At 38.2% G+C, this 22,950-nt stretch overlaps 2 protein-coding genes and 2 long non-coding RNA genes across 5 annotated transcripts; 1 reads left to right on the top strand and 3 right to left on the bottom strand.

Moving 5' to 3' along the window:
* Positions 1 to 405: 405 nt before the first annotated feature.
* Positions 406 to 1,461, bottom strand: LOC148703002 (uncharacterized). The gene is made up of 3 exons (XR_015988447.2): positions 943 to 1,461; positions 802 to 842; positions 406 to 637 (listed from the first exon to the last, which is right to left on the bottom strand). It is a non-coding gene; the product is annotated as an uncharacterized LOC148703002 (long non-coding RNA).
* Positions 1,462 to 4,967: 3,506 nt separating this feature from the next.
* On the bottom strand, positions 4,968 to 8,966 carry LOC103703520 (uncharacterized). The gene is made up of 5 exons (XR_005512162.3): positions 8,774 to 8,966; positions 8,637 to 8,677; positions 6,176 to 8,540; positions 6,032 to 6,078; positions 4,968 to 5,359 (listed from the first exon to the last, which is right to left on the bottom strand). It is a non-coding gene; the product is annotated as an uncharacterized LOC103703520 (long non-coding RNA).
* A 2,249-nt stretch (positions 8,967 to 11,215) lies between these two features.
* LOC148703001 (zinc finger BED domain-containing protein RICESLEEPER 2-like) lies at positions 11,216 to 18,217 on the bottom strand. 2 transcript variants are annotated; one of them, XM_088701542.2, is made up of 4 exons: positions 12,455 to 18,217; positions 11,745 to 12,370; positions 11,560 to 11,618; positions 11,216 to 11,459 (listed from the first exon to the last, which is right to left on the bottom strand). In XM_088701542.2, the coding sequence occupies exons 1-2, from the start codon at positions 14,477 to 14,479 to the stop codon at positions 12,314 to 12,316; spliced, it is 2,082 nt and encodes a 693-aa protein (XP_088557668.2). In that variant the 5' UTR covers positions 14,480 to 18,217; the 3' UTR covers positions 11,216 to 11,459; positions 11,560 to 11,618; positions 11,745 to 12,313. The 2 variants fall into 2 exon arrangements, with proteins under 2 accessions (XP_088557668.2, XP_088557667.2); XM_088701541.2 differs by having other exon boundaries at positions 11,216 to 11,445.
* A 768-nt stretch (positions 18,218 to 18,985) lies between these two features.
* On the top strand, positions 18,986 to 20,056 carry LOC120111165 (uncharacterized). Its single transcript, XM_039127727.2, has one exon. The coding sequence runs from the start codon at positions 18,986 to 18,988 to the stop codon at positions 20,054 to 20,056; it is 1,071 nt and encodes a 356-aa protein (XP_038983655.2).
* Positions 20,057 to 22,950: the final 2,894 nt, after the last annotated feature.

Here is a 22,950-nt window from a genome sequence, read left to right as displayed (position 1 = left end):
ACGGATCCTCACATACTCTTCTCGTTCAAGCCCTGACGTCCTCGTCGGGCTAAGGATTCAAATCTATTTAAATCTAATCACAAACACCACGATTGATCTGTGGTCAGCCCCAATTTATAGGTCGGATCCGCTCTGATTCATTTGTAACAACCCAGGACCTCACCCAAAATAGCTAGTCGGAAGGTATTATTTGGATTTTTTGATCCTGTATAAATACTCAAGATCTATCCGGCGAATAACCGATGTAGGACTAAACACACGTCCGCACGGATCCTCACAGGGACACTTTAAGAAAAGTAGCATTAGGTCTCAGGGGATTCTATGCAACTAACGTGAGGATTTAAATTATCAATAACAGTCCTGCCTTCAACATTAATCCAATAAACATGGTAACACTCTACAAGCTAAAAACACAACCACAAACCTCCCTTTATTATCCACAAGAAAAAAAAAGGACAGACCGAAAGCCATCAAATAAAAACATAAAAACTAGCTGTTTCAGGCCATATAACTTCTTCTTCTTCTTCTTCTTCTTCTTCTTCTTCTTCGCATATCTTCAATTATGCTGAGGAGGTGGTCCTTTCGGCACACCCGGGGGATTCGGACCCCTCACGCTTGCTACATAAACTCCTCTATCCTGAGCATCCATCATCAACCAAACCATCAGCCAACATACCACTTAGAATTTAGATTTAATAAGAAATCATGACATATACTTGCTAAAACAGAAAATTATAGTTGATATACTATCTCTTTAATAATAAAACTGCTTGCTTAGGATAACAATAAAGCATGCAACACCTGAGAAGATTGCAGCTGAGAAAAATCTACCTCTTTAGTTCCTGAAAGAAACAAATATAAAACAACTTTCAGAAGAGCAGAAAACATAATGGAAAAAAATAGTTCTTAAAACGAAAGAAAAAGGGGCATTGATCTGCGTACCATTTGCTTGAGAGTTGCCACCGCCACACCTCTTGACCCGTTCCACCAGGTTGAAGAAGCTCTCCTTCAACTGCTGGACGAGCTTGGCCATGGAGACTCTTGGTGTGTGGTCTATCCCTTTCACCTCCATTTATCCCTTTTATACTTGATGACTAGGTTGCAAGTGTCATTGATCTGTGGGCAAGGTCATGTGCAAACGTTACACCTGTTGGAAGTAACAAGGAGAGGACATGCTTGCAGGATGACTTGAGGCTTGAGTTAATTATAGTTTGCATGATGTCATCCTCATTAATCCAGTAATAATATCTCAATTTATTCTGAGTTGTTTTTTTTTTAAAATTTTTTTTTTACAAATATTATAACAATCTACCTTAGATTTTTTAAGCCTAGAACCTCTTCCTAGCATGATGGCATGCATTCTAATTAATCCACCAATAAAGAATTTATTGCATTTCATTTTCTTTTCTTTTTTGAGAGATATTATACTGATCTAATTTTCATATTCAAACCTAGATCTTCCCCCCTCATTAATATATTTAAAAGATGGGTGCCAACCAAGTAGACCAAGTCTCGTTGGCAGTAATTATTATTAAATACATAATGTTTGCCTTTCCTTGGTTCATTCTGTAACAGTTTTTTTTTTTTTTTGGTCAGAACAATAAATAATAGCCATCCCTTCAGTATGATTTTCTAATGTGGTACATGAGATACAAAAAGACCCATTACTTAAATTCTAACTGGCATGACAATTAAGCTATTAATTTATACAATCATGATGAGACTAAATTACTTTCTCTGTTATGATATTATATTGTATGTAGCCATTAACTGGTCAGAGGTCTCTTCCATGTGCTGTGCCCAAAAAGCTTTCATCTTCAATGAAGTTTCCTCACTCATAATACAGGAGATCTTCCAGCTCAATTTTTAGACATTTGGTTTTTTGATTCCAATGGATACATTTATTGTACATTGGTTTAATTTAACTGTTTTACCAAAAAAAAAAAAAAATGAAGTTTCCTCACTCCTCAGTAAATAGACGAACTAATATTTCGTTTAGTTAAACGCATGGTATGATTGCAGGGGAGAACCCAATCTAATTTTAGATGATTTGGTGTGCTAGCTAATTGTAAAATTGTCCTTGTCCTGGTCTTTTTTCATACAAATTTATGGTTGAATAAAATATGATAGTTTCTAAATAGGCTGTCTAGCTCAGCTCACTACATGAACCAAACTTAACAAAAAGTGTTGAAGCTTATTACCTTGCATGAGATTTGAATCAAGTATGAATGTGCTCCCTATAGAGCCTTTAGCTTTAGGCTTAGCTCATCTACTTGCTGTGCTCTAGTTACTACTTTAGTTCAGATTGTTTTCTAGCTGAGTCAAGCCCAAATGAAGTATTGCCAAGCTGCTCCGGCCATGAGCACCTTGGATCATCTCAAGCTAGCTATGGTCTTTTTAGTTCTCCTCTCAAGGAAAGAGAAGTGCACCAGCTAAAATGTGAAAATATGCAATCTCTAATATATGGGATGAATTAATGCAAGTACTCATGCTTCTTCACATTGCAGTTGGGCAACGCTACCATATGCCATTGCATTTGGAACTTGGTTTTCTCAAAATAATAAGCCTTTTTTGTTTATTCTTTTCCCCTTCTCATTAAGAAGTACATTTGGAACGTGGCAAGGAATCATTTCTCTCATCCTTCGTTACATGGAGAAGCTCTTTTAGAGGTCACAACTGGCAAGATTCCTTCATTATACTATTCTTCTTTTCGTGTGATCCCCTTCTGGGGTCATCATTCAAAGAAGACCAACCTTGGATAACCAGAGTAGTTATCATAACTAACATATTAAATTAATAGAAAACGATCCAGGGAGCCCCTTTATTTGATACGAAAAGTTCTTAAATTCACAGCTACTTATTCGACAGCTCTATAATCAACATATTGTCATGTTTGATGATAAATCTGGCAAGTTGTATCAATCTTCTTTGGACACATGGTGAGAGAATTATTTGTGTGCACTTAATGAGAGCTCGTTGCATTACTTTTAAATTAATAAGTAGTTCTTCAAGTCCTTTCTTATGAAGACCATACGGGCATGTATTTAGTCCCACATTGGTTATTTGCCAGAAAAATTTTGGGTACTTATATAGAATTAAAAAATTTTAAAAAATACCTCCAGCTAGTTTTTTTGGATAAGATCTTAGAATGTTACAAATGATATTAGAGTGGATCTGGTCTATAACCTAGGAAATACTGCAGCACGGATTTATTAGAGTTGACCACGAGCCGATCGTGGTACTTATGATTAGATTTGAGCTCTGAGCCTGACAAGGACATACGACTTGAACGGAAGATTGGTTATTTGCCAAAAAAAATTTTGGGTACTTATACAAGACTAAAAAACCTAACCCAAATAATACCTTCGATTAGCCTTTTGGGTGAGATCCGAGATTATTACATTTCTGCTGCATCTCGAGCACAGATTAGCAAGCCCGGTAGCACCCTTTTCTTTTGGGTTTATTTTAGTTTGCTGTTGGTTAGAGTTTGGACTGCGCTCTTCTTGATTGTTCTCTCTCTACTTTTTGTCTGTTTTCCCTTGGTTTCCATTCGCCACCTTGCCTTCTTCTTTCTTTTTGCCCCCCTGTTTTTTGTTTCTTATTTCATGATCTTAATCAAACGTTGATGTGCTTGGCCCCATTTTTCTTCTAAAAACTTGGTGAATCCTAGCTGGGATGGCCGACACTCGTCGACATCATGGTGGATGAAGTATGAGTACGAAGAACTAATGCTTCATCCATATAATTAACCTTCTTTCATAGAATTAGTACGAAGAACTGGATTCCCTTGGAAGGCTCGGAAGACATGCTCTTCTTCTTGGCCATGGATTGTCTCCATGCAGTGATAGAGGCTGGAGTTTGAAGGAACTCGGTTGGCGTTTAAGATATTGGCTACAGCCGAAGGGATTGGGTGGGGAGTGGAGGGTGCACCAAGAGTAGGTGTTAAATCAAAATTTCAAGGATTAACCTATCAAAATTTATAGGATTACTTTAAAATAGATTCATTTGAACGAGTTCTAATTTATTCAACATCAAGTTTGAACTAGTTCTGTTTCTACTTGCTCATTCGAACTAATCCCGGCAGGTGACCCGCCGGGACCAGTGGATGCTTTACTTGAGAACTATTACATAAAACCTCTTGTATATTATAAAACTCTGAAACAAGTACTCCAATATTTATCTGCATTCCTGGCGATTCAAAGATAAGTTTGTCTCAGTCCCGGCATGTGGCTAGCTGGCTCTAGTTCATACTGCACGTGAGAACTGAACTGCTGCATATAAACTCATATATAGTACAAAATGTTAAACAACCTTTACATATTAATCTGAACTGGTTCCCATGATTTGAATGCTGGAAGTACTTCAAACTGAAAAATCACAGCTCTAAGTGATTATATCCAGCCACCTACCAAAATATAATACTATATATTTGAGTCTTTATAATGGCCTTAAGATTGCATACAGATTTCCATTTTTTTTCCTTCTCTTAATGTGAAAAAAGTTTGGAGAACTATTTTTCTCTTAGGCAACTTATTGTTCTTGGTTGTAACCTGTTGCTTCCAACTGTTCACCTCTGTTTTGGTTGTTCTGATACACTGTAACTTATGTTTTTTTTCTTCTTGCTTTGTAAATTCAGTTCCTTTTAATATAACTAGGAGAAGCTCTTAGCTTCCTCCATCTACTTGAAAAAAAAAAGAAAGAAAATGGACCATCATTTTCAACAACAACTTGGTATTTAACTTATCTATTTTAAACAGATTTTGCTGGATTGATTCATCATTATTCTTCTCTGAGTAACATAACTTTGATGGGATTTTTGGTAGATGAGATTTGATGCATCAGCCACTTAAGTTATTCATCTGAATTGAATATCTAAAACCAGCACAATTAAATTCTCTCCAACTCAGTCTTGGGAGGAGCCTACCTTCCTTACTGATCTCAAAAACTATCACCAACTATTAACTATATGTGAAATAAATCGACCTTGAACAACATCCAGTTATAAAATAATTCCACCCTTTTTGAGAGTTTCACTGCATAACAAGTGAAACATTTAGGACAAATTATTATAGATCCAAGCCACCATTAATTTAACTTCCTCACAATGCAGACCATATATACAAAGGGGTAACAGAAAAGGACACGATTACAAGTAAACAAGAGAAAGCAAACGAAAAGCATATCTTACTTAACATCTAGCTTTATTTAGTTCTAATAAGCTAAGACCCAATGCATCAAAGTTAGCATGAGACATTGCAACCATCTTGCTGAAACCAAATGCTCGTCAGCTGTGCTTCGGCGGAGGGCCTCCGGATACGGGTGGAGTTCTTGCGGAACCATCAATTTCAGCAGCTCTACTCTGAAAAAAAAAATATGTTAACAAAAATTAGCTGAAATACTGGTTTACAAACTCTAGCCTTTTGCACAAAAGACCTAACCTGGTCCCTTCTTTAATATACAAAAATAGCGTAATTGAATATGGTTAAAACCACCACTTTGAAACATTCCTTTGTTTCTTATATTTATATTGCCTTCTATATTTCTTCCGAATACGATAATTTGCTGTTCATACCAATAATGCTACAACATGTATCATCATAGTTTACATGCAAAGCATCGATATTAGTACCATTTTGCGGCCATAAGCTACAGTTAGAGACTTTTTAATAGCTCTATGAATAGCAAGATTTTATTCCAAAAAGTTGTTACGAGTTCTTTAATGATTTAGTATCATTCTGCCGTTTTAATGATTTATGTAGATCTAAGATCCTGGCAGAGAAGGCCTTAAGGGTTACAGGCATGCTTCAAATGTCACCTATTTTCTCTGTACTATGACCATCTCTTCCTTGAAGTGTGCTGGCTCCAAGTCAACCGCATGTGGTGCAGCCTGCATGGATGCATGGTATCGTTCCAACAGTACGTAGATAACCAGCTTCTGTGTTCTCTCCTCTCCTTTTAATGATAATACACTTCTTTGTCATGTTATTTAGTTCATGAGCATAATTTTCAGAGTAAATTAAATATGCATCACCTGCACTATGGTAGATCCCACTTTAGCATCCCCTTCGCCCAAGTTTTCTGAACATAAAACCAAATATCTTTATCAGAAGAATTGCTATAAAGACGTTATGAGAAAAAAAAGAAAAAGAACTCTTTTTCCATCAATATACTCCACCTTTTTCTTCTTTGGAGCTGCCAAATTTGAAGCTTGTGACGCGTTGAACAAGGTTGGAGAGCTTAACCTTCAGCTGTTGAGCTACCTCGGCCATGGAGAGAGCTTACCAAATGGTCCGTTCTTTGCAGTAATGATTCTTATATTCTCGTATTCCATATGGTCTCTCCATTTAGTTGGGTTTATATAGAGACTAGCTTTGGTGGGTTAACAGTAATCAAACAAAAGCTTGAGACCATGAGCACTGCACTGTTGCGTGAAGAAGGCCACACGAAGGAAAGGTGTGAAGGTCTGGTCGTGTGTCAGCAGCAGACAGTACAAGCACTATAAAAGAAAAGTAAAGTAAAAAAAAAAGGCAGGCACTGTATTTGGTCAGTTCTGAATCCCTGATCACCACCATCATCCCATGGCTCTTTATCTTTGTGGTACCACACTCCATGTGTGTCTTTTTGATGGGAGGAGCCCTACTTCTTGATGAAATCATTCCACTAGCTTCTTTTGTGCATTCTCTCCGCAAACTGGTATGGGTAATTTAGAAGTCTTTATATTCCTCCTAAAAGGGGGCTCATTTAGATCTGACCACGGTTCTGTAACTACCGATTCCGGTTCCACAAAAACCTAGAACCTTAACCGTAATCGAAAATAGTCCGTTCGGTTCCTGTTCTAGAACCGCCGGTTCCGGTTCCAGTTCTAAATAGTTTCGATTCCGATTTTTCAACATAAATTATAAAATTTTGAAAAAAAATAGATTGTGTAAAAAATTTGAAAAAAATTATAATAGATTGTATAATTAATACAAAATGATAATTTGTACCTCATTTTATTATTTACTATCAAAGTAAATTTTAATAATACAACTAGATAATATTATAAAAAAATAATAAGTTACATTAAATAAATTTGGAACTAATTTATTTTATTATAAATAAAAAAATTAAGCTCCGATTCCGGTTCCGATTTCAGTTCGGTACCATCAAACCTGAAACCTCAACCAAACCGTATTCCTCAAGGTTCCGGTTCGGTTAAGAACCGTGAGACACGGTTCCGGTTCTTCCCAGTTCGGTTCCGATCCGGTTCTTCGGTTAGAACCGGATCGTGGTCGGGTCTAGGCTCATTATATTATCTAAATCCAATTTTTCTTCCCTCGGTTGAGATGCATGCAAATGGACTGCTTTCTTCCATTGGATTCGGTGGAACAATTTAAATAAGGTCTTGCATTGTCTTTAATGTTGTTAGGATGATACATGTTTTGTGTTGGCCTTGTTAGACTAGCTAATACTTGTGAAGCAATCAGTCTAGCTTGTGCACCAAAAGATGGTATGAGATTTGATAGTGTGCGTGTATGTGTGTGTATATATATATGTCTAGTGCAAAGATATATATGTTCATATATGTTTGTTATTATTAATATTATTCATTTTCGGCTAGCATGCAAGCTTGTAGCAGCTAACTGCCTGAAGCAGGTGGATGGCACTAAGGTTACTACCATCTCATAGAATCCACCTTGTCCCTTTATCAGATCTGATCACAAACTTCACATTCCCTAAATTCAGAAAACCAGTTGTTCTTCTACTTGCCACCTTACTGGAATACAGTGTAGATGTGTCAGGAGAGCTGGTTGTGATTCACAGAGTAGCAGCAGGAGCATGTAATCCAGCTTGCTTGACAAGGTATGTCGTATGCTTGAGCTATGTTTAACTACATATATATATTTGCCACAACCACCTCACAGAATGTAACTTGCTGTATGTTTGATTCAAAGAAACTGGGTGGCAAGAAGCCAACCATTTCATTGATAGAGTGAAATTATACAAAAGATGGGAACCAAAAGAAAGCAAAAGGAAAAGAGAAGAGGGGTCTCAAGCTACAGAGAATAGAGAAGATATGAACATCTTGTCATGCAAAAAGTTGATTAGATCTACAATAATTAATGGCTTTAGAGAAGATTAATCCAACCAAATGAAAAGCAGGCAAGCATCCTATAGAGCACAGACAGAGCAGTGTCTTTTTATCACAAATGCTCATGTTTTATATGTTTGCATCGATTAACTGCACTTTATTACATATTAAAGATGACAGTAAATGGCTTAAAACATGTTTCGTAGCTAATATTCAGATATGAGACACTCCTCTACCAAAGATTTAAAATACTGATCATTTTGTAACATAAAAAAACAGCAGTATGAAGTCTTCATGCTTAAGGCAACCCGGCAAACGAAACAACCAGATTCCAGAGTAAAAGATCAGGAGGAAGCCGCTAATGATATGACCCATTCTTCCATACTACTCAATTAGTCTGTGGGGGAGGTCCTTTTGTTGGAGCTGGGAGCTTTGCGCCACGTACCGCTGCTACTTGGATCCCTCTATCCTGAGCATCCATTCATAACCAAGTTTAAGCCAAAATACCACTAAAAAAGTTGTCGGATTGAAGTATCTTAAATTATTTTTGTGAGAAATTAATCACCTGCACAGTTCTCAACTTGGCTTTATCTGTATCTTCGGTGGCTAAAGATTTAAGAATGTAAGATAAAGTATAAAGCTGTAATACATATAACATAAAAGAAAGGTTTCTATTTTTCATTCATTTGTTACATTACCTACCTTTATCTTGAGGGTTGCCATTGTTGCCACCTTTGATGCCTTCAGCTGCGGGGACGAAGCTGCTCTTCATCTGCTTGGTGAGCTCGGCCATGGAGGAAAGATCTCTAATCTCTGTTAACTGGACATAAGAAAAGCTTATTCTCTTCCCCCTGTCTAAAGTTCAAGCGGTTTTATAGTAGAGCTTTTAAGGGCAAGAGGCATTGATTGAAGTGAAGGCCATGTGCATTGGTTATTATTTTTAACATGCAGCATGTGAGTCCTAATTTCAGAGCTGTGACTCTGAGAGTGCCCATTAAAAGAGCTTGTCTGCCCCTGAGGGGACCTTTGGAAAGAGGAAGGTTCCATCAAGCATAACCAAGCAATTGCCACATTTCAAAGGTTAGACTTTTGAACAAGGAAGAGAACCTTGGGAAGAGGAATTTATTAATTTTGTAACTCCAGTGAATCAATTAAATATCTTTATTTTGCACTAAATGAACTTCTGCGGTCCCCATTATGGTGGTAGCATGGAAAATGAGAAAACGAGAAAAAAAAACACTTCCCTCTTCTCCCTAACACCTCTCTCTCTCTCTCTCCCCAAAGAAGATGAGAAAAAAAAAACACTTGCCTTTTAAATGTTACTGCCATCTCGCCTTACTCCCATATCTCTCCCTCTTTTTAACTCCATGGCCCTGTTTCATGCTGCTGCTCCTCTTCTACAGAGACCTTCCACGTCATCAGGAATGCCCTGCATGAGCTTTCATTCAATGCTGGCCATCTAAACTGTCGAGATCTATACCAATAGCATTGAGCTTTTGTAGCACCAGGATCTGCTCTGTTTCAACAGAATTCAAGCAATTTGTTATATTACTCCATTTTATTCATATAGAAGTAATATTTTTTCAATTTTAGTTGAGGTGGTTTGAGTATGACCTTTTTCCCCTCCAAACACCATCTACTTGGTAATGTCAAGCAAGGAATGGAAGGTTAACAGGTGACTGGAAGCCCTATCCTGGAAACTCGAGTGTGTACTTTCAACTCTTGATCTATGCTTTGTAAGATAGAAATGTATTGAAGTGGCAGTTGATGAATAAGAAACTGGAAGGCGGGTTGGTGTGTTGCAAGAGGTGAGAAAGGCCTGAATATTGTAGCCATAAACTCCAATTTTTCGATCAACTTCGACATGAGTTGCTAGGTTGCCAAGCATCATGAACAGCAGCCTCCCTAGTCCCTATTGTTGCATAAAGCAAGATATTCTATATGCAACTTTTCATGAGACTGCTTTTCTTTTTTAGATGCAAGAGTTAATATATACTAATCTTAAGAATAGTACATGAGATTCGACCATTATGTCTAAGACAAGATATTTATTGGTAGCATTTCGTATCTTGTTGTGATGATTTTTCCATTATCAGCACCATGTGGTGTGTTATGTCATACAATTAAAGGACTTCGTAGGGGACTAAATTGGACTAGCAACTCCCACAACAACAATTAGGGCTGTTAACGAGCCGAGCCGAGCCCGAGCCTGGGAAAGCTCGGCTCGGCTCGTTTCACAGTAGCTCGGGCTCGGGCTCGGTAACGAGCTCTGTATTGGGCTCGGGCTCGGGTTCGCTTGGTAAAGCAAAGGCTCGGGCTCGAGCTCGTAAAGCTCGTTTCAATTACGAGCTCCTGAACGAGCCCGAGCTCGGGCTCGGGCTCGGGCTCGGTACGAGCTCGAGCTCGGGCTCGGGCTCGGTACGAGCTCGGTGGTCTGAAATTTGCATTTGTTGCTTGTTTAACAGAAACCTCACAACTTGAAATTGGAAACATAAGTACATTAACTTATTCTGTTGTTACAGGAAGCATGATGACAGGAAAGAAAAATGATTCAGAAGCAAACATGATGACAGGAACGATAGCATGATGAAGCAAACATGATGACAGGAACGAAAAATGATTCAGAAGCTTCAAAAGGAAAGCTGATGGCTGCCTGCTTTTGCTTGCATTGCCTTGTAGATAGAGAAGTGCATGCTATAACTTCATAAACACACCCTTCTGGTCTTACATAAAGGCACAAAATTCCCTGAAGACATTTGGAAAGGAAACAATAACTGACCAACCTTTTTCCATTTATAAGTGCGATCTGAACAGAAGACAGACATCCTGTAGGGAGGTCGAATCATAAGCACTTGAGCATCCATCACTAACTTCGGCCATGAGTCCACACACATTGTATGGAAATATGTGAAGGAAAGTGCATTATCGTTGACAAGCAAAAAAGGAAAAAAAAGATGCAAATTGCATCCTCTGTGATTAATGAGTTTGTAATGAAACTCAGACATCAGGTAAGCAGTCACCTGAGTCTGTCTTCATGCAACCATATTTAAATGCAGAAAGTACCTTTGCTGGTTTCTCATCATCAGGAGAAAGGGTTTTGACTTGTTAATACTCAGGCATCGAAACATATTAATTAGTCCTACGTTTGAAGAACAAGCACGCTATTTCAAAATTCATTATGCAGGGAACATTGCATTTGACTTATATTACAGTAGGATCTAACATTATGAACTCTGGTGACAGCCAAAGAATGAAACAAATACAGCATTAGAAGAACCTATACAGCATTCTCCTTCACCATGAGCATCCATTAGAAGAACCTATATAGCATTCTCCTTCACCATGAGCAAATTTCTTTAGGGCTCACCCGCCATCTATGAAACAAATACTGCATGATTCAGGACAGTCAGAGTTTAATGATTTAATCACATACGAGACAGAGAAAAAAGAAGGAAACTGGACATGGAGAAGAAAAGGATACAACTCACCAGGGCAGAAATACTTATCTGGAAGCTTCTCAAAGGGTGTTCTATCATTGTATATGTAACTGCACATAATTTAGAAACAAATCACAGTTAAAAGACATCTGAATGCATTAGTACTCAATGCAGTATCAGTAAAATAAAGCTGAGGAGAATGGAGAATTAGGTTGGTGGGGAGAAGGGATTATGACCCGCAGGCCGCAGTCGCGGCAGATGTAGGCCTGCTTCGAGGCGACGCGCATGGAGAACCTCGGGGCGGCGGCAGGAGCTTGTTGCAGGGGTGACAGCACTCAACAACATAGAAATAATTGATGCTTCAGTGAGTTTTAGCCATAATAAACCAGCACAAAACATTAAGCAATGCTGTAGTGTGTAAAGGTATAGACATATATCCTATTTACTCCTGGTTAAAGAAATAAAGAAAGAAAGAGAGTGTAAACTTTATCACCACGCATGCAACAGTAGCAGACTACTTGATAAACACAAAAAGATGAGAGCAGGAAAACAAAATATGCAAATGAAACACAATCTAACATCAAGTTCAGCCAAATAACAAGGGTCATCGGTGGGCTGCAGCATCAGACCGGCCTTCTCTACCAAACACAAAAACTCCATCTGAAGATACAAATTAAAGGTGGAGATCTAACATTAGTACATGACAAAATATCGTTCATCCTCAACAAACTAAAAAACATCCCATACAAATCAAGTTCTACAAAAGAGTTCAAGAAACACAATAAACATAATAAATCTCAAGTTCTCAAGTAGTCTCGTTTAGGCCAGTCTCGGTGTTCCATTGTGTAAACTCTTCATCAACCTGCAAATTAAACAAGAAACCAGAAATTATAAATTGAAAAACTAACTACTAAAAGATATATTAAATACTATAAATGATACTTACATTTGATGACTGCTCCAATCGAAGCTCTTGACGCAACCAATCTCCAGTACAAATCAAAGCTTGTACAGTCTCAGGCTTCAAAGAGCTACGATATTGATCAAGCACTCTACCTCCAGCACTAAATGCAGCCTCTGAAGCAACAGTAGTAATAGGAATGGATAGTATGTCCCGAGCCATTTTTGATAGATAGCGAAATTTTAAAGTGTTGGCTTTCCACCAATTTAAAGCATCAAACTTGTCATAGTCTTCATCACTAGGCTTGAAAATATCTTCTTCTAGATACATGTCCAACTCAGTTTTGTTTGAAGGAATAGCATTCCTATGTTGTTGAGCCCACATATGAAACCGATGATTAGCCCTTCTTTTTTTTTGCAGTTTGGAAGAGATACTTGGGATATTGCTAGCATCAACATCTATTTGTCCATCTGAAGATACATATTCCTTGTAGAGCATATCTAAAGCTTCATGAACATCATCAATATGGCGTTGAAAAACATCCTCACCATAAATTTGTGGAAAACAAAATACAATGAGCTGCATTTTATAGCGAGGATCCAAAACTGCTCCAATTGCCATTAGTAAGTTACAGTCTCCCCAATACTTCTCAAATTTTTCATTCATTCTTCGAGTCATGCGCACCACAAAATCTCTAGTATCAAAGGACATTTCATTTAATTTCTCCTTCACTCTCCAAATTTCATTAAGGAACAAATTTGAAGTTGGATATCGACGTCCTGAGAACACTTCTGTGACTTCATTAAAAATTTCCAAAAATTTTGAAACCTCTGTAGCTCGTATCCAGTCCTCCTCGGATGGTAACCATTTATAGTTGGAGTCTCTTTCCTTGTACATTGGAAACACCGGTTTGAACTCCAATGCCGACTCTAGCATTTCATATGTTGAGTTCCATCGAGTAGGCACATCAAGTTGAAGAATTTTAGAGGTTGACAACTTCAACTGTTTAACAATTTCAGTAAACTTATGAAGTCGTGAAGGAGACATCTTCAGATATTTCACACTTTCGCGGATATTCTCAATTACATCCCGTATTTCTGCTAAACCATCTTGTACCATTAGGTTCAAAACATGTGCACAACAGCGAACATGAAATATTTTTCCACTGAAGTAAAGCTTTCCTTTGATTGCAAAATTATCCCTCAAGACTTTAACTGCTGTGTCATTCGAAGATGCATTGTCTAACGTAATAGTGGAAACCTTATCTTCAATCTCCCATTCAGTTAGACACTGAAGAATACAATCAGCAATAGCAATTCCCGTGTGGGGAGGTGCCAAGCTACAAAAATTTAAAATTCTCTTTTGCAACTTCCATTCAGAATCTAAGAAATGTCCAGTGATACAAATGTACCCTATTGTTTGATTTGAGGTCCATAGATCAGTCGTTAAGCTAATTCTATCAACATTTCTTAACATTGACCTCAACTTTTGCTTCTCAATTGCAAACATTTTCATGCAGTCATTTCTCAAAGTAACCCGCTTTATTAGCTCAAATTTTGGGTTAAGAGCTTTACAGAATAAAACAAAGAACTGATGTTCCACCATCCTAAAAGGATACTCATGCACTATAAACATCTTTGCAAGAATCTCTCTTATCTTGTCTTTGTCATACTTGTAAGTTGCTAGCATTGCATGACCTTGAGTAACATCAAACGACAATAAGCTTTGTTTTAACTCTTTGTCTTCGCTAGACTTAGAAAGTTTTCGAGGCATGCAAGCATTTAAATGTCTTTTGAGATGAGTTGTGGCACCCCCCTTCTTCCATGCCAATTTAGCACTGCAATAATTGAATTTTGCCTTTGTGTTGCCATCTACTGTTACGATATCAAATTCAGTCCACACCTCAGATCTCTTCCTCCTATTTGGGTCATCCGAAGATTGTCCTGTACCCATTTTTTTCATTTCATCCATTGCATCATCTTTATCAATAATATTTTCCAATTCAACAAGTTCATTTGCACTATAAGCTGTAGAGGCATGTTGATCGAATTCATGTTGGCCATCTGACATTTCTTGAAAAATATAAACAACCAATCAAATTACATATTTAGTACATAAGCATGCCATACTGCCATACAATTATACAAAGCCTATTCAAGGCTAAAACAAAACCAAAGAAATTTAGACGCCAATTCATTTAAACACTTGAAAGCACAGCCCTCCTTCCAAACAAATTTTCATAAAGAAATAGCCATACAGGTATGATTTTCTCCAAAAAAACAAAAAAGAATAATTATAAGGATGGGTAATTAACTGGTTCAGTATGGAAAGGATGGGAACATAGTTTATAGTCCATCATTGGATTCCTATATAGTCCATCAGTATGGGTAATTAACTGCTATTCATTTCAACAGAGGGAGGTTGGTGCTTGTATTCATTTCAAGAGAAGCCAATTTTTCAATCAAATAAAACAACGAGGTGCATTGGTGGTGGCTTCATGAAGTTGACCGTTGGCATCATGCATTACCTTGAGGTCCCTCAAGAATGCTCAAGATAAAACTCTATTTTTAGGACGGTTGGAGCCATTTGAATTGGAAAATCAAGGCAAGAGTATTCTCAAAAGAGAAGGGAGACCACGAAGGAAAGTTTCAACAGTCCATGGCCGAGGATGGGATTATGGGAACCTAAGATAACTGTAATGCTTCTCCGTTGCGGGATGCCAATTTGTGATGGAAGACTGTTCCAGCATTTTCAAAATATCATCTAATTTGAGACATAGCCGGTTCAAAATTTAAGATATGGCTGCCAGTCAGCTCACTACTCATGTGACTACAGCTACAGACTGGAAAATGCAAGAGGTGAAATCCACAGATCCAAAAATCAGGAGAAAGAAACCTAGCTCATCCTCTGAGCAGCTTCCTTCGCTAGAAAGATGGAAAAATATGAAGTGTTGAAACTAGAAAGATGGAAAAATAATTCTAATTGCATTGCTAAACCCAAAATTTGCTATCCGTGGGTGGAGTAGTGCACTTGGTAGCAATAGAAAAACCCGAGTCTATTTGAACTCACCAGCAAGTCGGGGTCGGCCGGTCGCCGGTCGGGGGTCGCCGGTCGGAGTCGGGGAAGATCCGGGAGGAGCAAGTCGAGGGATCGACTGATCGAGTCGTCGTCTCGTCGAGGTCCAGCCGTCCAGTCGTCCAGATGATGGAAGGGGTGAGGGGTTCGGAGGAGAAGGAGGGCCGGAGGGGTTCGGAGGAGAAGGAGGGCCGGAGGGGGTGCGGCGTGCGGGCGAAGGGAGGCGGAGCGCGGCGGGACTTGGGAGTCGACTGTCGAGTGGGAGTCTGGGAGAGGCCGAAATCGGGGGAGGAGTCTGGGAGAGGCGGCCGAGAGGGAGACAGTCAGGAGGAGACTAGGGCATCGCCATCGCATGAGCTGATGAGCATCAAGTGGTGGTGATCACGATCTGGGTCGATGGACGGTGGGGGCTGGTCCGGCTGGAGAGTGGGCCGGCCGGGTGGGCCCATGGCCATGGGAGACTAAATGATTAATCAATCAGCATTCAGCTAAAGGCCCAAGCTCGTTTGGGCTCGTGAGCTGCTCGGGCTCGAGCTCGGGCTCGAGCTCGGATGTAAACGAGCCTCATATGAGGCTCGGGCTCGGGCTCGTTTGACTAACGAGCCGAGCCCGAGCCGGGCTTTTACCGAGCCGAGCCCGAGCCGAGCCCGAGCAGCTCGGCTCATTAACAGCCCTAACAACAATAATGAGAAACAGGGCTATAGGTTGGTTCCAGATTTCAACGTATACATATTTCATAGATAAGAATGAAGAGCCTCAAAGTCTGGCCTGAAACCAGATTCTAAAACACTCTGCAGATTCTACAACAAAGATTAAGTTTATCTCCAAATAAATACGAGATATAACATACAAGAGTAAGAATTCCTGACCTTGTTCTGCAAACCTCTTCCTTGTGACATGCAGCAGAACAACTCTTACATCAGCGCTGTTAGCTTCTATCTCCAGAATAAGTGGAACAAAAGCAAATATATGTATTTAACAACTGTGCATGTTGGATCAACGAATGGGACAAGATATCCAAAGGTGAACTGCGATTCTTTTCAGAGATATTAATGATCCCTCAGGTATGTCGATCAGTTCCTTGTCATCAGTTAAAGAGTCAAGTAGCACCCACTTAACTAAATTGGATCATCCAACATGCATCCTATCTAAATTAAGTGACCAGCTGGTAGGCAAAAAGAAAAAAAGGGAAAACTATTGCGAAGTTGTGCAAACCACGTTTCTTTGGCGTGATGTTGAAATGAGCAAAAATCAATCAGTATGAACAAGACTTTTGTAAAAACAAAATGAACAAAACTCTTCTTCAGTTTCACTTTTTTGGAAGTAAAAATATATAAAGTTAGAAATACGTTACATTACAACATCAATGAGAATATGGATTTAAGTTTCAGAAAACATGAATTGAGAATGATGTGTTAGCATGAAAAAACAGTCAGTATGGGCTAGCTTTTAAACCTGTGCTCAAATAGTTCAGAAATTTTATCTGTAATATTCTCAGTCAGCACTTGTAATGTTGGGCACAGCCAGCTACGTCGTAACATAACATGCATGAACACAACCATGCCTTAGTTTTACAGGGCACCAACAGAAGCAAACTGAGAGAAAAATAAGATTCTGCATGTTGGATATTTTAGTGATGACAAATAGATTAATGCATGATGCATTAAGGAATTCCCTGGCAACCTGAATGATGAGTTGGAAACAGTTTGCAAAGGGAAAAAACCAATAGCATTTACTTGCAGAATGAAGAGAACTTAGCTTCCATTGTTCTGAGAGTCTATTGTTTGCCTAGAAGCGCAGGACAAGAGTATATTTAATGCATCTTAGGAAAAACATAATTAATACAATTAAGTCAACAAATGATGAGAATCAAGGTCGATATTTAGAAACTACATCATCTTAAATAAAATTTATATGTTCTATCATGGTTTAGAGAACCAGTTCATTGACCACGAAGTCTCATTTCATAGAAATTTGTCAGAAAAATACATAGAACAAATACATCTCTTCCACAAAAAGGAAAAAGAAAAAGAAAACATGCAACAGCTTATCTTGGAGGCCATGTATAGATATGTCTATTAATGCACTTTCTCCAGATAACTGTTATCCTGTAATCTTGATACCACAAAATGATCCATTTCACTTCTCTTGAACAAGATTTTTCTTTTTTAGTTGTTGTATTAGACATGAGAACTGCACATATAAGTAATACTGATTAAAAGGATTTAATAGAAGTGAAGATAGTTCTATCAGGATAAAGCAATACACATATTATGTTCAAAGAGATTAACAAACAAAGATTATTGGAAATGAAGACTTGTAGCATTCTTTCTTTCATCTTAACAATCTTAACTGAATACCTACCTCTTACTGGCGAACTCATCACTACTTAGTCCTCTTTCCCCTCATTGTTTCTCTAATTATATTCAAAGGAATTCCCAAGAAACACCTGGCCTTTCCTTAATACCAAAAAACACATAATTTTGGCGGAAATGATAAATTTTCAATCGGGCGCAGTGAAATTTTGAGAAGATGAAGAGGTTTTGGGAATTCCACACCTGATGGCGAAGCAGTGGAGTGGGAATAAAGAGAATTAGGTTCAAATGTAGAGAGAAGATGTAGGCCTTGGAAAATGCTCCGGATTTGATGAGCGCTTCGGCCGTCGCCGGGGATTCAGTTTGAGAATAAACAAGAAGAAAGAGAACAGAAGAAGAGAGGGGGGGACCCTTAATTACTAGAGTTAATAAAAACTATTTATAGGCCCCCGGATGGACCCTTAATTAGCTAAAGGGGACTTGACCTGGTCTTTTCATACAGGTATTACGGGAATTTGAAGGATGAAACGGCAGTTTCATATAAAAACAGTGCGCATGAGAGTTGTAAGGGGCCAGAAAAGATATAAAATGTTATGAATCCACCGTATTTGGGTGGATGACCACTTAACCTTCACCTCTTGAGTTTCCCCACCTCTTGGGTTTTCCATCTTTTGTAACTCCTAGATGTGCCCCTTATCCCTTGGAGATGTCTACATTCATCCACCTTTTCACCTTCTCTTGTCCTTTAATTGTCTTGTGATTATGACTATTATATCTCCTCATTATAACCCTAGGCCTATAAAAGGGTACCTTGAGGAGGATGAAATGTACACAAGTAAAAAGAGAAAGAAAGGCATTAGAAAGAAATGGAAAATACTATTAGTTCATGAAGAACTAATTTTCTATAATTTCTATGTCTTATTTATTTTCTTGTCTCCAATCTCTTTACCTTTTATTTTACAACACGTTATCAGCACGAAGGCTCTACCAATTGTGGAAGTACATGGTGTTCTTTCTACAAGAAAAATATTTTATGTGCCATTCTCCAATCTGTAAGTTTCTTTTTCAAATTAGTGTTCTCAATATCTAATTTATGTTTTTTTATGATTGACATAGAATGGTCAAATTGTTCACTTGCAATTTGTATGATACAAATTCATAATCCTATGATTCTTGTTTGTAGAGAATGTCGAATCTTACCAAACTTGAATTCGTTGCTCTTGATATTTCTGGCAAGAATTACTTGTCTTGGATCCTTGATGCTGAGATCCATCTTGATGCAATGAACCTTGGAAATACTATAAAGGAAGAAAATCAAGCGTCCCTGCAGGACCGTGCTAAAGCAATGATTTTTCTTCGGCACCATCTTCATGAGGAATTGAAAACTGAGTATCTAACAGTAAAAGATCCCCTCATTCTGTGGAATAATTTAAAGGAGAGATATGAGCACCAGAAGTGCGTAATCCTCCCAAAAGCTCGATATGATTGGATGCACCTGAGGTTGCAAGATTTTAAGAGTGTTAGTGAATATAATTCTGCACTCTTTAAAATCAGCTCACTTTTGAAATTATGTGGTGAGAAAGTCACCGATGAGGATATGTTAGAGAAGACATTTACTACTTTTCATGCCTCGAATGTGCTCCTGCAGCAGCAATATCGAGAGAGGAAGTTTACAAAGTATTCTGAACTTATATCTTGTCTTCTAGTGGCTGAGCAAAATAATGAGCTTTTGTTGAAAAATCACCAATCTCGTCCCACTAGTTCCATACCATTCCCTGAAGCGAATGGCACATCATTCCCTAAAGCGAATGATAAATTATTCCAAAAGAATCGTAGATATGGGAGAGGACGTGGTAGAAAAAATTATCATGGTGGCACCAGAAGTGAAACCACCAAAAGGGGAAATAACAAGCGGGATGCACCGTACCACCAGAAGTGGAACCACCAAAAGTGGAATAACTCAGATAAAAGAGAAGGCTCTCAGAGTAAAAAGAAATTTGAAGATGTGTGTTATAGATGTGGTATGAATGGACATTGGTCGCGTACCTGTCGTACGCCTAAGCATTTGGCAGACCTCTACCAAGCCTCTTTGAAAGAAAAAGAAAAGGGAATTGAAACAAATTTTGCTGAACCATCAACACATTTCAAAACCTTTGATGGGGTTGATATTACTCATCTTGATGTTTCTGATTTCTTTAAAGATCCTAGTGGTAGAATTGATCATTTGATTGGTGATGCAAGTGTTTCCTTTAATTAGTGCATTTTTCTTTATCATGTTGTAAGACTTTATGTTATGTTTTAAGTAATAAAATTTTACATATGTTTTGCATATTTGTAGAGACATGGATCTTACTGATGAATTGAATGGTGATGATGTTTGTCTGGTAGACAGTGCTACAACTCACACAATTCTTACAAATGAAAAGTATTTTCAATGCTTGAAATTAAGCAATGCCAATGTCAATACCATATCGGGTTCATCAAATTTAATTGAAGGTTCTGGAAGAGCATATATTATGTTGCCAAAAGGCACAACATTTTGTATTAACGATGCTCTATTTTCTTCAAAGTCTAGAAGAAATTTATTGAGTTTTAAATATATACGTCGTAATGGTTATCATATTGAAACCACCGACGAAGGCAACACAGAACTTTTTCTTATTACTCAAATGAATTCGGGCCAGAAGCTTGTTTTGGAAAAGTTGCCTGCTTTCTCATCTGGGTTGTATTATATACCGATGAAAATGATTGAATCAAATGTTGTAATGCACCAAAAGTGCACTGATCCAAAGATCTTTATGATTTGGCATAATCGCCTTGGACATCCAGGTTCTATAATGATGAGGAGGATTATTGAGAATTCACTTGGGCATCCATTAAAGAACCAGAAGATTCTTTTACCAAGTGATTATCTATGCTCTGCTTGTTCTCAAGGTAAATTGATTGTTAGGCCATCCCCCTCAAAACTTGTTGTTGAATCTCCTTCATTTTTACAAAGAATTCATGGAGATATTTGTGGGCCTATACATCCATCATGTGGACCATTTAGATATTTCATGATTTTGATTGATGCATCAACTAGATGGTCACATGTTTGTCTTCTTTCTACTAGAAATGTTGCATTTGCTAGACTTCTTGCTCAAATAATCAGATTGAGAGCACAATTCCCTGATTATCCAATTAAGACAATCCGATTGGATAATGCAGGTGAATTTACATCTCAAGCTTTCAATAGCTATTGCATGTCAATTGGAATTGATATTGAACATCCTGTTGCTCATACACATACTCAAAATGGTTTAGCTGAATCATTCATCAAAAGACTTCAGTTGATTGCTAGACCTTTGCTTATGAAATCAAAATTACCTGTTTCTGCTTGGGGACATGCTATACTGCATGCAGCATCATTAGTTCGAGTTAGACCGTCTGCTTATCATAAATATTCTCCCTCGCAACTTGCATTTGGTCAACCACCAAATATTGCTCATCTTCGCACTTTTGGTTGTGCTGTATATGTTCCAATTGCACCCCCACAACGCACTAAGATGGGTCCTCAACGTAGACTTGGTATATATGTTGGTTTTGATTCTCCATCTATTATTAGATACGTTGAGCCCCTTATAGGGGATTTGTTCAAGGCACGTTTTGAGGATTGTCATTTTGATGAAACAGTCTTTCCATCATTAGGGGGAGAAAAGTCGATGCCTGAAGCACGACGTGAAATCACTTGGAATAATTTGCCCTTATCTCAATTTGATCCTCGTACAAATCAATGTGAACTGGAAGTTCAGAGGATTATACACTTGCAAAATGTTGCAAATCAATTACCGGATGTATTTACTGACACCAGAAGTGTAGTAAAATCTCATATTCCTGCTGTTAATGCTCCAGCAAGGATTGAGGTCCCTGAAAGACAACTTGCTAATAAAGCAGCGAATGAGTCTGACGCACGCCTGAAGCGTGGAAGACCTATTGGATCGAAAGATAAGAATCCTCGGAAGAGAAAAGTACAAAGAAAAGAAACTGGAGCTCCTGAAGAGGCCATACCCACAAAACAGACCATAAAATTTGGTGCTTCTGAAGAGACCATAACTCCCATTCTACAATCTCCAGGAATACAACTTCCTGAAAAGGAACCTCCTGAAGAGTTATCCCCTGAAGAGGAACATATACTTGAAAATAATGAGATCTCAATACATTATATAAGTACAGGAGAAATATGGGATAGAAATAAAACTGTTGTCGACAACATATTTTCATTTAAAGTGGCTCTTGACATTACTAGAAGTAATGTTGGCATTACCAAAGGTAATGAGGAAAGTGAGCCAAAGACCATCGAAGAATGCCGACGTAGAAATAATTGGCCAAAATGGAAAGAAGCTATTGAGGCTGAATTAAGCTCATTAGCAAAAAGAAAAGTTTTTGGACCTGTAGTCCAAACACCTGAAGGTATAATGCCCGTTGGATATAAGTGGGTATTTGTACGGAAGCGTAATGAAAATAATGAAATTGTGCGATATAAAGCACGACTTGTTGCACAAGGTTTCCTGCAGAAACCTGGGGTTGATTATGAAGAAACTTATTCCCCCGTTATGGATGCAATTACATTCAGATTTTTGATTAGCTTGGTAGCTACAGAAAAATTAGATATGCGACTGATGGATGTGGTCACTGCATATTTATATGGATCATTGGATCATGATATATATATATGAAAATCCCTGAAGGATATAAAATGCCTGAAGCATGTAATTCAAGTACATCCCGAAGCATGTATTCTATCAAGCTTCAAAGATCTTTATATGGGTTGAAGCAATCCGGGCGCATGTGGTATAATCGCCTCAACGAATATTTATTGAAGGAGGGATTTGAGAATAACCCTATATGCCCATGTGTTTTCATTAAGAAGTCAGAATCCGAATTTGCTATTGTTGCAGTTTATGTTGATGATCTCAATCTTGTTGGAACTCCTGAAGAGCTCACAAGAACCGCTACTTATTTGAAAAATGAGTTTGAAATGAAAGATCTTGGAAAAACAAAATTTTGTCTCGGTTTGCAACTCGAGCATTTTCCAAATGAAATCTTTGTTCATCAGTCAACATATACAGAAAAAGTTCTGAAGCACTTTTATATGGATAAAGCTCATCCTTT

The sequence above is a fragment of the Phoenix dactylifera genome, chromosome 7, assembly GCF_051530095.1.
Source record: "Phoenix dactylifera cultivar Ajwa chromosome 7, Ajwa_hap1_PhDact_Kaust_v1.1, whole genome shotgun sequence".
NCBI lineage: Eukaryota > Viridiplantae > Streptophyta > Magnoliopsida > Arecales > Arecaceae > Phoenix > Phoenix dactylifera.
Note: the sequence above shows the minus strand (reverse complement) of the source record. Positions and strands in the feature narration are given on the sequence as shown.

Bases quoted from the DNA above. Each gene is read 5' to 3' on its own strand.
- LOC120111165 (XM_039127727.2), top strand. From the start codon at position 18,986: ATGTCGAATCTTACCAAACTTGAATTCGTTGCTCTTGATATTTCTGGC.
- LOC148703001 (XM_088701542.2), bottom strand. From the start codon at position 14,479: ATGTCAGATGGCCAACATGAATTCGATCAACATGCCTCTACAGCTTAT. The intron at 12,371-12,454 runs GTAAGTATCATT...TTTAATTTGCAG, and splicing joins GATTGGAGCAGTCATCAAAT to GTTGATGAAGAGTTTACACA.